The sequence below is a fragment of the Vanessa cardui genome, chromosome 14 (assembly GCF_905220365.1).
Source record: "Vanessa cardui chromosome 14, ilVanCard2.1, whole genome shotgun sequence".
NCBI classification, from domain to species: Eukaryota; Metazoa; Arthropoda; class Insecta; order Lepidoptera; family Nymphalidae; genus Vanessa; species Vanessa cardui.
In genome coordinates this window covers 7,091,180-7,105,739 of record NC_061136.1, presented here as the reverse complement: position 1 = coordinate 7,105,739, position 14,560 = coordinate 7,091,180, and the positions used below count along the sequence as shown (strand labels likewise).

The 14,560-nt window shown below is 33.1% G+C and overlaps 1 protein-coding gene across 2 annotated transcripts; it reads left to right on the top strand.

The window, feature by feature from the left end:
• The first annotated feature begins 264 nt into the window (after positions 1-264).
• On the top strand, positions 265-8,693 carry LOC124535301 (immunoglobulin superfamily DCC subclass member 3-like). Of its 2 annotated transcripts, XM_047111478.1 has the most exons (18): positions 265-309; positions 391-553; positions 979-1,171; positions 2,982-3,085; positions 3,812-3,965; positions 4,046-4,250; positions 4,329-4,515; positions 5,191-5,315; positions 5,386-5,520; positions 5,589-5,786; positions 5,865-6,168; positions 6,240-6,355; positions 6,438-6,649; positions 6,809-6,969; positions 7,049-7,177; positions 7,289-7,440; positions 7,514-7,965; positions 8,036-8,693. In XM_047111478.1, the coding sequence occupies exons 2-18, from the start codon at positions 457-459 to the stop codon at positions 8,115-8,117; spliced, it is 3,006 nt and encodes a 1,001-aa protein (XP_046967434.1). In that variant the 5' UTR covers positions 265-309; positions 391-456; the 3' UTR covers positions 8,118-8,693. The 2 variants fall into 2 exon arrangements, with proteins under 2 accessions (XP_046967434.1, XP_046967433.1); XM_047111477.1 differs by having other exon boundaries at positions 269-553.
• The last annotated feature ends 5,867 nt before the right edge of the window (positions 8,694-14,560 follow it).

Below are 14,560 nucleotides of genomic sequence, written 5' to 3'. Positions count from 1 at the left end.
AAAATGGATGAATGAAATTATGTTTGTGTGCACTACGTCCAAAAAAGTTTTTAGACAGGTTGATAAGTTCGACACTTAAAAAAAAACGATAAATTTTAACAATCAAGCTTAAAGCGAATTTAATTGATCAATCATAATTTACAAAACGAGAACATGTTTACTCACACTTATCTGATGATCCCCATAAAGCTCAACTTCGCGAAAGCGCTACTGAGTCGGCGCGAAATGACATCGAGAGTGGGGGGGCAGTAACCTTTCGGACGTGAGACGGGGTGGGTGTGTCACTTTGGACTCTGTATACATCGCGATGTGCGCGTAAACTATTAATATAGATACAATAAAAAAAAAACTTTTTAATGAATTTAAAATTGCTTTTTTTTTGTGTTACAGGTTAATGTATGTAATGTTAAGTGACTATGTGTGAAGTGCGAAGTGGTGATAATAAGTAGTGTCAGTATGGTCGCGGGGGTAATTAAAACAGATAAACGTGCATGGAACCAGTTCAAGTCCGTTTTGCTTCTGCATCTTTTGTTCACTTTTCATGTCACAAAAGGTTAGTAAAAAAAAACATATTCGTGTTTCACGAACCAATTATTTTAAAACAAAAATACTACTTACCGATAAAATTAACAATGCCTCGTCGCGATGTATCTTTACTTTACATTTTGTATTACATAACCATTGAGATATGTTTATTTTATTATTATAATTCTTATATGTAATTTTGGAATACGAATTCCATTAAAATTAAAATTTCAATAGCTTATATAATAACAATTTTACACTTCGTTCATTATTAATAAAAAATATTGATAGTTATTTATAATACGTAAATGTGCATTTTAATTAAGGATATAATAAATAAATTATATAAATAGTATGATAATTATTATAAACAAATAAATTTTGTTGTTCTAAAACATTTTAATAAAACTTTATGCATGTTTCGTTTATATTATCATCGTTTTTTCCAAAAAGCCCAAAGCCGGGCGCCTAGGATAAAGGAACACCCTGCAGATACGATAGTCGGGAGAAGCGAACCCGCTACCTTACGGTGCGTAGCTGAAGGGAAGCCCAAACCAACGATCCAGTGGTATAAAGACGGATCTCCCCTCGCGCCTACTGATCACCCTCACAGGGTTCTACTCGAAGATGGACTCTTGTTTCTTAGGTGAGTCATATATTACACTCAACTATAACTCTCTGATTACATGGGTAAGATTCCCGATTCGTATATTTTAAAATTACTGAACAAAATCTCATATCTATTATATCTGTTTTTGTTTTATTTGTCACTCTTTGTTTCGAAATATATTAGCGCATTTTCATTTAAGAAAATTTTAAGAGATGATATCCAAACAGGAAGTGTGCATTGTCCACACTTCATGAAACAGAATATAATTTGAAGGAAGGATGAGTCTTTTAAAGCGTTACATTAAAATAGTTGGTTTTCATACTATTAAATTGCGTTTATAGAATTATTTTATAAGTCAAAATGTAAATTTAATTGTGTTTGATCCACGAACTGAGTAGTAACTGACTCCGTAGTATTTCGTGTCTGTAATCGAATGCGCCTTCAATGTTTACTTTTTACATATAAAATCAGGATTGCGCCTCGGATTTTCCTCGCAAGAGCAAATATTTGAAGGATAAATGTTTGCTTCACCTTTATTCGACACACATAGGTTGATTTGGTTTGTATGTACTCACAGTTCTGGTTTTTATACATTTATACACGAACGTTAGAGCTACGACTACTGAGCTTAAGGCCACGTGTTTAAATACTAATGCGAACTAACATATAGTTTTTTTATTAAGAAATGTCTGTCTCAGTAGTTGAAGTTAGAAAGTTGGGGGTAAGACACTCGTTAAAATGCAGGTAAAGCCATCTAATACTGATAGCAAAATAGTGCACCTGAGTTTGCGCATATACTTAGACGCTTGGGTACCGTAATATCTTTTACGTAGTTAGCTTGTCCCTTGAATGTACGTACCTAGACGAAATTAATTCAAGACGACGTGAAATCGCTTATTGAATTAAGAGTTAAATTCAACATGATACTAATTTATACTATGTCTTTATAGTATATGGTCATGTATTGTGGGACAATTTTAATAGATAATAAATAATTTTACTATCAAACTGCGATGGCAATGCAATACAATTAATAGTGACGTGTTCCGGTTTGAAGAGCAAATAAGGATGAATTGAATAAACATCAAAATCATTCATCTCATCACTCGGGTTAAATAAGTTCAAATACATCAATACTGACAACATCAAGTTTTACCTTTAAACAGTTTGGAAGGTATTTGCTTAACAATAAAATTAAAGTTACATAAAAGTAATAAATAATTTGATTCGATGTTTTGTATTGACTTAAGCTTAAGAAAATACGATATTTTGTTATCATATTGGCCATTGGTGTATCCTTTTTTATTTGGCCTCGTATATTAATATGGCACTTGTAACCGGTATATTAAAACCCTGATCACTAAATATGTATTATAAAACAAAGTCCTCCAGCCTCGTCTGTGGCTTTTTGAATATTCATATGGTATTCACTAATAGACAGGGGGATTCCTAAGGATGGTTTAGGTATATCATTAAAGGGTTTTTTGTAAATACGTCGACATCGTCACAAGTCTAGTGTAATATTGTCAGAATTATTGTTTCAATAGTTTTTGGTAGATTTCTATAAAAAACTATTGAAACAATAATTCTAGAACGTATGTACGAAAGGAGGTCGTTTGGAATGAAAAAGTCATTTTAGAGATTTTTGCAATTGTGTCGATGTCGTTCTGGATGAGCGATTTGTTAAATATGTCGGAAAAATGCAACACAAAATTTATAAATAAAAGGTATAAAAGGTAAAATATTAAAAAAAACCTATGTCTAATTATGCACCATAACATGTACCAAGAAAAAACTGTAATATTTTACACTTGTATGTAGCTTTTCTTTCCTTTACGGTGTATAGGGTTATGCGTAGCAAGAAAGAGAGCGATGAAGGCGTGTATTGGTGCGTTGCGCACAACACAGTTGGGGAGGCCGTCAGCAAGAACGCTACACTCACTATTGCTGGTATGACATTTCTTCTTGAAAGCATATTTATTTTATAGACCGAATACGGTACTTACTTACTTACGAATTTACTATCATAAAGGTAACTTCAATAAGGAAATTTATCTAACATTTGCTTATGTTATGTAAGTTTTTATCAAAATAAAAAAAAATCCAAATAAACTTTATTCAAGTGGGCTTTAACAAGCACTGTTGAATCGTTAATTAACATTAAGTGAAGCTACCACCGGTTCGGAATGTAGATTCTACCGAGAAGAACCGACAAGGAACTACGTAGTTACTCTTTATCGACATTTAAAAAATACAAAGTCATGTTAGTTAATATAATTATTTAAATTAATATATCCTGCGTGGAACTCAACAGGTATTAATTCCACGCTTTTTATAATCTATACTAACAGTACAGTATTATACTAACAGTAATTTGAACATAAAAGTTTTAGATATTTGTTTTACCTCTGAGTGTCTTTCGTATTAAGTCGAAGTTCAGCAGTTTTTAGTTAGAATTTTATTATTCGCACAAGAAAACCGAGCGAGCTAAGACTGCACTAAAATGTGCACGTCGACTAAAAGCACCCAAGGGACACTTTAAAACACTTTAAAATCCCTGTGATAGTCCCGAATACTACGTAGAAGTTTTAATGACTTTCAGCTCGTTAGCCAATTATGTACGTACAACTATCATTAAAATAGAAAACGTTGAATTCATATAAAAACATATTACAGTACTTCGCGAAGACTTTCGAAACGAACCTAGGGACGTTAAAGTCCCAAGTGGTGAGCCAGCATTGCTTGAATGTGCTTCTCCAAGGGGAATACCAGACCCTTCAGTGCATTGGACTAAAGACGGACATAGTTTAGATGTCGAAGTAAACGGAAGGTACAAAGATAAAACGATTAATTAGTTCCTCATTCGCTTCCTGTGAAAAAACAGTATATTGAATAAATAACTACTTTCAGAATAACGATCATAGACGGTGGTAATTTAAAGATTTTAGAAAGTCTTCCATCAGATAGTGGCGTCTATAGATGTCTTGCGTCTAATGTAGCCGGAGAAAGACAATCGCGTCCTGCAACTTTACTCGTATTACGAAGACCGCATTTTCTAGTGAAACCCAATAACATAACGGCACTAATTGGTCAGAATATTGAATTTCATTGTCAAGTAAGTTATTATATTTATTTCCTTTATTCAAATAGATTTTAATGTTGAATATTTTATTAAAATTTACTTTCATTTCAGGCTACACCCGAGTCGGATGTTTCAGTAACATGGTCAAGGGATAAAGGATTATTATCACCTTATGCAATTATACGTCGAGGTTCTTTACGAATTGACAGGGTTATGGCTTCAGACGGAGGCATTTATACTTGTCGAGCTGAAAGTCAGGCTGGATTCAGTGTTGCTTCTGCGACATTAACAGTTCATTGTTAGTAAAGAGTTTAAAATATTTTTTAAATTTCCTGTTATTTAAGTTTTTAATTTTCTGTTATTTAAAGACTGAAGGTTCTTTGTTCCTAGATTTGGCTAGGCAATAACTAAGATGTAATAAAGCTAGCCTCAAAGTTCAAAGCAATTATTTTCGCTGCTTCGATTTCCTTTTATTTAACTTTAATAAATTTCAAAAAATATAATTTTCAATAGGGTGATTGATACATTTATTTTTGAAATACTTTAAAAGAATCTTTGTCCATAGTAACGATCTCAGTGATATATGCGTGAACAAAATTTTTGTTCACGCATATATCAGTTTATACGCCCGAACGTTCCTTGTAATACACATATTACCAATACCTGTTTATAATATATTAATATTATCGTATAGCCGTCCCGATTTATTACATTTAAAAAAAAGAAAATAGGTAGGTAAAGATCAAAATATACTATTATTTTTGACGATTGTTGTTTGACTAAATTTAGGTCGTCCCAGCTTCGACTACAAGTATATTCTTAGAAGCCGTTATAAGAATCTATTTCGGGGTAATTGATAATCGCAGATCAAACCTATTCATTTGATAGAGCTTCAAAATCACGAGGCTAAAAGCCGATTTTAATGTTTAGTGTATATAGAAAACTGAAGATTCATGATAATTATCATTTTTAGCCTTGCCCCATTTCACGCGAGTTCCTTCAGATCAAACAGCGTGGGAAGGGGAATCTATATCATTTCCATGCGAGGCTGATGGGACACCAAAACCGATTGTATTTTGGACAATGGAAGGATCTCAGGTGAACTGTCAGCTGTTGTATGTATCCTTTTAAATATGTATTTTATATTAATAATTTACTATTTTTACAGGAATTGGTATTTCCAAATTCATTGCACGGTACTGGGTCGCTTTATCTGGATCGCGTGGTCACACAACACGCTGGTAGATTGACATGTGTAGCTGTTAGTGCAGCAGGCAGTGCTTTACACACAGCCACTTTACAGGTACCATTAATATAAAACCAGTAAATATACTTGTCAGTGCCTTTCAATTTAACAATAATTAATTTTAGGTGTTAAGAAGAGAAGCCAACTCATTTAATGGTAATTCTGAATCATCGTCCCCACATCCAGAGTTAAATAAACCTCAGAATCATCCTCCGATGACGCAGTATGAATTAGTTCAAGCACGACGATATCTTCAACAAGACGTTTTAGCTCTGAGGCGAGTTGAAGGAATTTCATCCACAACATTAAAAATCGTTTGGGATGTAAGTTTAATTTGAAAATTGTACAAGATGTTATAGTTTCACAATTTTATTGAATTCTAATAAATTATTTAATTGTAGGTATTAACGGACTACAATGAATATTTAGAAGGTGTAAAAATATGGTTTAATGGAACATCACTGAATCGACAATTTATCGTAGACGTACAAAATTACGAACAATCAAATAATTCTTTAGAAAGTTTTATGGAGTTGACTAAATATGATAATTTTTCGATGACCACCGTCCATAACAGTGGTTCATCAAGTCACCTGTTAACTGGTTTGATACCGTATGCACAATACAATATATTTTTGATGCCATTTTACAAATTGCTATTAGGTAAACCGTCCAACATGCGAAGCGGTTTTACGGAGGAAGATGGTAAGATATCGAAATAACGTTTTAATTAACGTATATTTCATGTTTTATTACTAAGTTTCTTTTTATTTTAGCTCCTTCTGCGCCACCTCTGAATGTATCAGCTGGAGTTATAAATGCTACATCAGCATGGATTCGTTGGGATCCTCCCCCTGTACATACATGGAATGGCGAACTTTCTGGGTACTTGGTAAGTTTGTATAATTAATTTTTGTTTTGCATTTGTGATTTTAATTTTTGGCCAAAATATTTTATACTGTGTCATCGTACAGATTGAAGTTCGTGTGGGTGGAGGTAATAGTGGTCGAGTGGTAGGCCAAATGTCACTTGGAGCACGCACAAGGGCTGCAGCGGCTAGCTCTTTACGTGCGGGTGGGAGATACAGCGCTCGAGCCGCTGCAGTTACACGACGCGGTCACGGGCCTTTCAGTACGCCCGCGCACATACACATGCTACCAACACATACGCAGCGACACTACGTACAGTACGTATTCAGATATTAAAACAAATATATAATTGTGTAACGTTTGATTTTGCTTATTTTTTTGCTACATTCCCTTAGTAACAAAAAAAAAACTATAAAATATCAGATATTTTATATCTTCAATTCTTCAGAAACAAATTAAACTCGTACGTTTTTCAGAACGGAACCAGCAACAGATAAGGCAATATTGTCGATGTTCCAAGAGACTTGGCTTCTCGTGCTAAGTTTGTGTTTGTTAGCTATTATAATATTAGGTTCGGTTACTATTGTTTATATTCGACGAAAACAATCGAAACAACGAAAGAGTCATAATTCTGCAGGTTAGTAGACATATCTATTATATTTTAAATTAAAAAAGAGTTTTTATATTTATTATGTAAACGCAAATATTATGTCCAGGTACTCCAATTACAAATACTCAGTGTTTATTGGGTAAAGAGGCGGTGTGGCTTCGAGAAAGACCTTTATATGAAGGGTCTAATGAACCACGAATAGAAATATTGAATTGTCATCAAAGCCTATTACACAGTGAGTATTATAATAACTTCTCTATTTACGACTCGTACGACGATTACGTTTAATTCGATAGACAAAGATAATGCTTAGTGTCAAAATGTCAATGTTGTTAAAACATTTTAGGTGGACACACAATAGGTACAATGGCTATGGAAGCTGAATACAGTCTTCCACAACATACAAGCGCTATTAATATGATGTCACAAGAAGATAATAGACGACATCCTCCAGAACCATACGCGTCAAGTGCCATTTATACGGAACTAAATTATCAAGTAAGCTGGCCCTCTTAGTTTAAACCAATATATCGTGAAGCGATTTGATTAATCTAATAATATTATATTTTAGGATCATACGGATGCAGAGGATTCTTGTATAAAATGTGCAGTCAGTCCCGAATCATACGATAATAGTATGGCAAGATCATTCGCCGATAGCAATCAATATTCAAATGAAGAATGCTCGACATGCTGTCGAAGTAGTAGTTCAACGCTTACGAAAGATTACAGCGAAATGACGAAATGTGGGAATGACGCAGACGATATGCAGGACATGTCCTTAGACGAATGTCCGTCTTGTAAAACTGCTCAGTCACGCTCGTCTAGTCATCACGGTGAAAATAAAGAATGGACAGCTGTAGCGGATGTCGAATATGACTATCCGCAATGGCAATGGTTGGCTCGAGAAAATACATTTAGGCAAATGACTCAAGAATCAAAACATTCCAGCCAAGGGAGGCGAAGTGAACAGAATTGTAGAATGAATCTATGCGATATTCTACCCCCTCCTCCCTACGAAAGGTAATATTCGGTTTCGTATTTCACAACTTTATCGACGATACTTATCTACAGTTTGATTTTTTTGTTACAGAGAGTCACCGTACAGAGAAATGCATCCATTCGCAAGTAACTCTGGCGCGTCTGGTTGTTCAGGTCACACTTATCGCAGTTAGTGTAATTTATTTTCGAAATATATCATTAGACAGTAATAAAAGCAATACTAACTTTAAGAATGTACATATACAATGTAAAAAAGGTTGTCGAACTTTTAGAATAGGGGATTGTCACACCGCTACGTAAATTAAAGTTTGCTTTGATATATGATCTTACAAAATTTAATGAAACAATTATAAAAAAAATCTAGTCTTATTTGTCTCTATGATTAATAAACTGTATTTAAATTTAAATTAAAAAGCGGTGTCGAGCTGGTTGTACCGTAAGGGTTGTAGTATGTGAACGTGTTTCGAATAGACTGCCATATTACGTAACGTAGTCAAAATAGGATTCATCTTTCTCTAGTGTCTGTGATATAGTATAATTTTGATTGTTTTTAATTTTGTACATAATTTGAAATATTTGATATCCTTATACAATTTTTAACTCTTATCTATATATTGCATGTAGTTTATTAAATTATAAACAGGACTTTATATGAAAACTCACATTTGTAGATTTTTGTACTGAATTCCGATTTGTAGACTCATTTAATGGTTTTTTATTTGTATATTTTGATGACCCGTAAAATTATATTAAATTATTATTAAATTTCTATGTACTTGTTTTTTTATCCGTCATTTTAAGGTTATTAAGTAACATTTAGGTACTCGGACAAAGAAAGAAACTCGTTTGTAAGTATTTGGGTGTCAATAATTTTACTGCCCAATAAAACTGTGGTTCGTGGGAAGTCAAAGCATTTAAAGTAGCACTAAACTTACAAATTGCCTGACTGTCTGTCTGTAATAATATATTATTACTATATATAATTATAATACAAAATTCACAAATAATTTAATATTTCTGCAGAGGTTATTTCCTCTATTAGAATTAAAGTTTTGCCCAAATTTTGATAACAACTTAAAGTCCCCAATTAAAGCCTTAATCAGCTTTCCTCATAAATATCCAACGTTTGTGTGGTAGATTCGCAGCCTGCGTCGTAGCATGGGGTGTTACCATAGCAACCGGTCCCTTGTACGCCCTTGTTATTAATACCCATAATAATTAAACTTGATTGCATTTCACACCAGGTGCTAGATGATGGCTCTTGTCAGAAAATAGACATGACCCCTTGTCAGTTTCGGCAATATTTTGAAGAGCAATTATATAAAGCCAATAAACTGAATTGTCCTAAGGTTAGAAGATCACATAATGTACAACACTTTTCAATTGAATGAACAATATTCCTTTCGAAAAAAAAAAAAAAATACAAATTATTTTAACGCCTTTCATCTAAATTAAAAAGTTAAAACATTATAAATATTCACAATTCAATCATCGACCCCTCGAATGAAAACGTGACTGCATTCAATTTTTTGATATTTTCTTTGCCTTGATTTTTTATTTTCGATATCAATCAACTCACCCTCCTGCATTTTTTTAGAGTTAAAAGCTTTCTGTCGCGTCATAAAGTCGAAGAGAAAGGAAAAATACATGTCAACTACATCCTGTTCATAATGAGATTAATGACACTATCTTTAATACCAATGATATGTATGTGTTACGAAACCAATTGCGATTTTGATCCTTATATAAAGAGAATACTATTGTATCCGCAATTTTTTGATGTGAATAATTTCCCGGAAATATTTTCTTATGCTGGGATTAATAGTGTTAAATAGGTTGAATAAAGAGTTACTTCGTCACAAAATCATATCAAAAACATTTCTGCATTTATATTGATAGGTATCTATTTGTATTATACAATTTATAATCATTAAAATAATATGCAAATTTTAATATTGTTTTGACTTCAAGTCTCGATAAATTTCAATACCAAATTAGTCATTTAAGATCCATAAATTTATTATAATTGTAACTAAATCAACTTTACTGATGGAAGTCACGAATTTTGAGAAATAATTACAAAAATTCCGTAAAATTAGGGACCGAGGGTGCATGAATTACCCATAACACAGCGACTGAAAGTACTTTCCGAGCTATAATTCGTACTCCTTCGGTCCGGGGCTCCGTATGATATTTATAGGCATAGATAAGGTCTACAGATGGCGTGCAGTTTTCCTTCCCCTAATACTTGTTGAGTTATGGTTTCCAATTTCCAGTTCTACACTTCAGGTAGGCGGAGGTGTCTCTGGAGATTCTTGAAATATCGATGTCATACTCGTGTGATAAATGTTACTTTGACTTGAATTGATTCTTCGATAAATAGGAAAGGATAGAATACTTTCAAGGTAAGAATATTAATGACGTCCTATGTTTTATTGATATTGTAGTAAGTAATTGAACGGCACTTAACTTTCTAGATTGGAGTATAAAATAATAAAGCGTTATTTATTTAATATGAACCAATAAACTAATTGTTGATTATTATTATGATGGTAGTTATATCATTTACTAATCGAATTAAAAAAATAAGGTTATTAATTCGGTTGTATTTATTTAATTTTTCTTTCTCAGAACGCGGTTTCTTTTTTATTAAAGAAATGTTTCAGTGTAGGTTATTTTCATCTTAAAACTTTATACAATTTCTATTGCAAAACACGTGGTTTAGTGGCGCTTGTGATTGATTGGTGGTTTTTGTGAAACATTAACTATAAAATAATTTTATTTGTCATTACAAACTGAAATTCACTAATAAATAATTATAATTGGTAGGGCTTTGGAGAATTGTGCTGCAAAGTGGGTACACACTCTTATCACATCATTTATCGGCAAACAGCAAATACTTAATGTTGTTGTTCAGATATGAAGTTTCACACCTGAGTAAGACAGTGTAATCACAGACACAAAAACGCAACTTAGTTGTCAAGAGTGGTAGTATGGTGATGATGAAAGGAATAGTATCTTTACAGTGACAATGACTATTGGTGGCAGTGACCACTTACCATTAGATTGCTAGTTTATATACCGTATCGTATATTAACTCAAAGAGAGAAGTAATAATAAACAGGATCATACCATTCATACTATGAACTTAAAGATTATAATAAGAAATTAATGTACATGAAGGAGGCATGTATCATAATTAATGATACACTGAATCAATATCGAAAATTTAAGCATAAAATTCAGGTTTTCATATTCGAAAAAAAAAGCTCATTAGCGATGAATATGGAGTACTGCGATGGCAGCTCAATCGAAATATATTCCTGATCGTGGTTGCAAATGAAGACAGGGAACGTTGATAATGAGGTTAACTTTTGAAAATGGAATACTTAAAAATATCCGAACAGAAATTAATAAAAAAAAAAAACCGAATTTTTAGTCAGAAGTAGCAATCTATAATCAATATCATTCCGCCTGATAATCCGAATTATGTCGGATTAATTAAAAATAAGGCCGGAATGAGTTTTGCAGAGCCGAAGTTGTTAAATACGTATGTTATATTGAAAAATCTGTTTTTTGATCGAATTTTTATCCACAAGCACACTAGTATTGTCAGTTGACCCATTTGCAACATCATAAATCTTTTCGGAGCCTAAGCGGTCTTAATATTTATTTAATACAAGCCATACTATCTATGATGTTGTGTACACTTAAAATTATTTCAAATACTTATACAAATAGTTTTATAAATTTAGAACAACAACAACAACAGCCCGTAAATTCCCACTGATGGCCTAACGGTCTCCTCTCTCTTTGAGGAGAAGGTTTGGAACATATTCCACCACGCTGTTCCAATGCGGGTTGGTGGAATACACATGTGGCAGAATTTCTATGAAATTTGTCACATGCAGGTTTCCTCACAATGTTTTCCTTTACCGCTGAGCACGAGATGAATTATAAAGACAAATTAAGCACATGAATCAGTGGTGCTTGCCTGGGTTTGAACCCGCAATCATCGGTTAACATGCACGCGTTCTAACCACTGGGCCATCTCGACTCTCAAATTAGAACATTTGGAATTATTTTTTTAAACTTGACACCCTTTTCATAAAGGGCTGCTTTTAAGGCCCATGTATACTATTATAAATTCGCAAATACCTCTTTAAACCACAGACGCGAATTTGATGAAATTTGGTCTGAACCAAGCGAATCCCAATGAAGGAAATATACTTTTTTATACCTAAAATCAACGACTGCTCATGCTTACATACGAAGGAAACCGTGGGCTGAAGCGTGCCAAAGATAAATGTCAACTAATCTGGCTATCTGAAAGTAAATAGGCGAGGCTATCTGAAAGAACAACAATTAAAGAACGAGTTCCCAGAAAATTTATAATCTTTTTTATTACTTCCGGGTGTTATTTACTTAATGATATGTACCGGGTACTGATTATACCAAACCAGGTACTCATAATCCGAGCTCAATTCAAACGCGGATTAAGCTAGGGAACTCAACTAGTAATATTCCTCATTATTCCTTTTAAAAGATATTATAAATGACCCTCAGCATTAGTCACGGGTGAAGAAAATCAACACAGAATTATGACATCGGCGTACAAAACACCACGGGGGTCACGCAACACCGGCGCCCGGTTTTGGTGATTTATTACGTAGACAATGACTAATATAAGTAATAAATACATTATTCTTCTTAATTTTATTTGACTTAGTGCAGTTGTTACAAACCTGACATGATAGTTAACAGTTGGATGTATTTTATAACAATTTCCGTTTTCATTTTATCATACACGCACACATATAAAATAATTACGTTTTTTAATTTGTTTTACGAACTTAAACACCGAATGGGTTGATTGTAATTGGTTCCACACACAGACACCACGATTGCAGTACGCAAACATCTGGTTAAATTGTGCATTTGTTGCTATAGTATCTTAGATGTAATGTTTCTTGTGCATATAATTATCATTATCGCTTCATAGTGTTAGAACAAATGTGACTAGGTATACATGTGGAATAATTCATTCAATACATACAAAATTTCTTATTATTTTTCCTCAATATTGATCATAAAATGATGTCTAAACATCTTCGATTAAGGTTTGTTCACTGAGCCTTCTCAACTTAAAGTTTACCGGATGTTGTCTTCTAGTTATATCGTGTAATAAATTATGTTAAATGGGTCAAATCCTTGCCATATCATAAATAACTTTCACTAAACCGTATAAGCAAATCTCAGTCTATATTAATACCATAAACTCTAACATAAACGAGTATATAGGTTGCAACGATTACATATTAATAATAAGGTTATATCCAGATCCAAACTAGATATCAAGAATATAAATTGCGAGTAATCTGAGGCCCTGTATTTAAGCAATTAATATATCATTCGTACCCGTGAGCCAAGATTAGCAGATGTAAATTACTGGCCATATATAACACCGACGATATGTGGAAACGTCTGTGTTAAAATTGTTTGCAATAAATAAATATTTAAACAACGAAAGGGCCTCTTTTATAACGTCATTTTTTTTATGTTGTTTTTTTTATTGAATAGGTTGGCGGACGATCATGTGGGCCACCTGATGTTAAGTGGTCACCATCACCCATAGACAATGAAGCTGTAAGAAAACTAAACTATTCCTTACATCGTCAATGTGCCACCAACCTTGGGAACTAAGATGTTATGTCCCTTGTGCCTGTAGTTACACTGGCTCACTCACCCTTCAAACCAAAACACAACAATACTGAGTACTGTTATTTGGCGGTAGAATAACGGATGAGTGGGTGGTACCAGACGGGCTTGCACAAAGCCCTAGCACCAAGTAAAGAAACCACCATGTGTTGTCGAAAGATTATTTGTTTTAAATGAATACTTAATTGAATTATTTTTGTTGTGCTACCTTTAGAATATATACGTGTGATATCCAGCCTATCAGATGTACATATTCTATATATTAATCGTAGACAGTGACTTCTTTGCTAGTTATACTATAATAGTATTATTTTATATCAACGCTTACTTATGTAAATTAGAGATATTTTTTAGATAATTATAAATAAGAACATCAAGTATATAATTATAAATCCCTAAAATTTATGTTTCAATGTGTGTATTTATTTTCGCGCACGCACATACACAATAGTTTTTTATTTATGGAACTGCGTTAATGTAATCAAAGCCTTATTAAATGAAATAAACGAGGCGACATCTCACCGTCATTGGTACAATTAATCGATGGTTTATCAGCGATCGCATCGCGAAACTTTTAATGTTATGCAATAAGCTTTGATGTGATGCCATTTCTTTTATGGTTGTAATTCGACCGTGACGTGAAAATAAATATTTTATTACACTTTAATCAATAACAAAAGCATGTGTAATATATTATTTAACACGCTGTTATTTTATTTGTCCCAACCGATTTGTAATGATGATTGTAAAGGAATTTGATCATACATCTTATTATTGTAAAGTGTGTATTTATGTCAATGATAATATAAATTTATTCTCATTTTTTTTATTACTAAATAAAATAGGAATTGCTGAACACGCGCTTGATTGGAACAGAAGCTAAAAAAAGTGTTTATTC